The 2,356-nt window shown below is 54.3% G+C and overlaps 1 protein-coding gene across 1 annotated transcript in view; it reads right to left on the bottom strand.

Annotated features, from left to right (window-relative positions):
- The window catches only part of K489DRAFT_169279 (TPR repeat protein), a 2,818-nt gene extending 462 nt beyond the window's left edge, over positions 1–2,356 (bottom strand). Inside the window, exons 1-2 of the mRNA XM_033599356.1 lie at positions 1,397–2,356; positions 8–1,340 (exon numbers count right to left, since the gene is read on the bottom strand). Coding sequence (XP_033460953.1) covers positions 8–1,340; positions 1,397–2,285 — 2,222 coding nt within the window. The 5' untranslated portion in view covers positions 2,286–2,356. The remainder of the gene's footprint in view (positions 1–7; positions 1,341–1,396) is intronic.

Below are 2,356 nucleotides of genomic sequence, written 5' to 3'. Positions count from 1 at the left end.
CGGATGCTCCTCCGTAAGCTTGCTTCTTTTATCATCTGCTTCCTGCAGCCACTGCACGCTGTCCCTCGTCCGTCCGTCTTTGAGAAGACATCTCCCTACCTTATAGCTGAGCTCGCTTACTTCTCCGCCATCTTTAGCTATGTCAACGGTGGTGTTTTGACTCAACCAATAGCTTCGCGTCTGCGCGGCATGCGGCATGTACGCCCGCCATAAAAATCGATTCGTATAGTCGTCTGTTGGGAATATCTTTGCGACGTGCTTGGTCGCCTCTACCTGGATCTCTGCTGTGCGACCTTCTTCCCGTAGCCAGATCCGGCTCGCTAAGTGCACTAGCCGATGCATGTCGTACGTCGTCCCATCTGCCCGTCTGCTAAGAAACGAGTAGGAGCAGAGTGTGCCGACGGCCGTCCTCGTCCGCGCTTCCGGCTTTACTACGGGCAACATCGAGTACGGAATTGCCTTCCACTCGATGCACGATATAAACTGTAGGAGCTCTGCTGCAATACTGTCCTGCTTTAAGATCTGCTGAAAAGATACGGTCCACGTCGTCGCTATAGCACTCGCCGACTGCTTGTACCGCGTGTTGTCGTCAATCTCCGCACTCATGAGATATATGACATCGTCGGCGGTACTCCGCAGGAGTCTAACGTACTCGGAGATCGCTATGTCGTTGATGTTGAGATACGCTGCAGCTTGGGTAATCGCAAGAGGAAGATAGTCCAGCTCGACGAGGAGTTCGCTCGTGCTCGTCGCGTCATTCTCTAAGCCCTCCGGGTTTGCAAGTGCCTTCCTTAGAAGCTGTCCCGCTTCGTCTTCGTCTGGTTTCCCGATCTTGAGTACATCGCTACGCGCGACTCGCTGTGCTACATCGGCTGTTCGAGTGGTAAAGACTGTCATTCCAGTATCACTAATCGGTAAATACTCGCGCAGGCCATCAACAATTTTCATATCGTCAGCGTTGTCAACAATAAGTAACCATTTACCCGCGTACGATGAGCTCAGCCGCTGCTTAACCAGCATTAGTAAACTGTCGGGATTCCCATCCGGTGCTGCTCGTATGCCGAGTAAGTCTGCCATCTCCTTCATGGCACGGGAGAAGGTCTCGGTGCTTAGTGCAGGGATCCAGAAGATCGATGTATCCGGCCGCTGTGCCGCGACGTCATATGCGAGGCGGAGGACAATTTGAGTCTTTCCCATGCCTCCCAGTCCAAAAACAGCCATCGTCTGGCAGTCTCGGTCGACAAAGAGCCTCCGCTCGAGCGTCGCGAGTTCGATGTGCCGGCCGACGAAATCATAATTTTTGGGAAACGGAACGTGAATAATCCGTCGCGAAGCTGACGCTAATAGCGAAATTAGTACTCACAAGCTATTTACATACACATTCATGTAGCCGTACCTGTCGCCTCGTTCGCCGTTCGGATCTGCGCCACGTCGCTAGCTGGCATGTATAGCAATAGCTCTTTCGCATAGGCGGCCGCCGATGCTGCAGCGTACTCCTGCCAGCGCTTATTCTTGTGGGTATCAGAGTAGTCGCAGATTCCGCGAATTACTACGCATGGGTAGGAGTCCATAAGACCTGCCGCCTCCATCTCAAATGCAATGACGTCTTCCTCGCGCGCGATGCGATCGCGTGTAGCTCCGTCTTTGATGACCTTATCGCCTGATGCAATATTCCCGTAGTGTATTTTTGGCCGTTCACTCTTGCGCTGCTCTCGCTGTACTACACGCAGGCGGTCGCATTGCCCACATGTCCGACCGGGCTGGTGGTCGTAGCTCGCTTCGAACAGCTCGTCGTTGTCGCGACCCTGATGTACATAACCCGACTCTTCCATCGCCGGATTCTCGAGTAGCATCTTCTCGAGGTGGGCGTGCAGCTCGTTGCCTTTCCGTTTGTGTCGCGACTGAAGACCTTGCACTGCATTTAGCAGTAAACGCGGTGGCTTGTTCAGGGTGCCCGTCCGCCGAAAGTCCCCTCCGGTCTCCATCTTGCCAAAGTCCCACTGTACTACTCCACCGTGCTGACCGTTTGGCTGGCTCACGATAACATCGCCAAGTCGGACGTCACGCTCTTCGCTCCACACTCCGCCTGCTATTCCGACCATTAAGCCGATACGGATTGGAAAGCTGCGCATCATGTCTTTTGCTACTACAGCTGCGTTCACAGTCCCAGTCATACCTGCTGGTAGGCAGGCGATGACTACTTTGTGTGTGCCAATCGTTCCGAACATGTAGTCATTGTCGTCGCCAGGCGCAGGCTGGAGTTTCGGGTGCTCGTCGTCCAACATCGCCTCGACTGCTGCCTTTTCTGTCGCGAGCGCGCAGATGATACCGACGCTGTACGCGTCGCGATCGTGAC

This window comes from Dissoconium aciculare (assembly GCF_010015565.1).
Source record: "Dissoconium aciculare CBS 342.82 unplaced genomic scaffold K489scaffold_4, whole genome shotgun sequence".
Lineage (NCBI taxonomy): Eukaryota > Fungi > Ascomycota > Dothideomycetes > Mycosphaerellales > Dissoconiaceae > Dissoconium > Dissoconium aciculare.
This window is presented reverse-complemented; position numbering and strand designations above follow the sequence as displayed.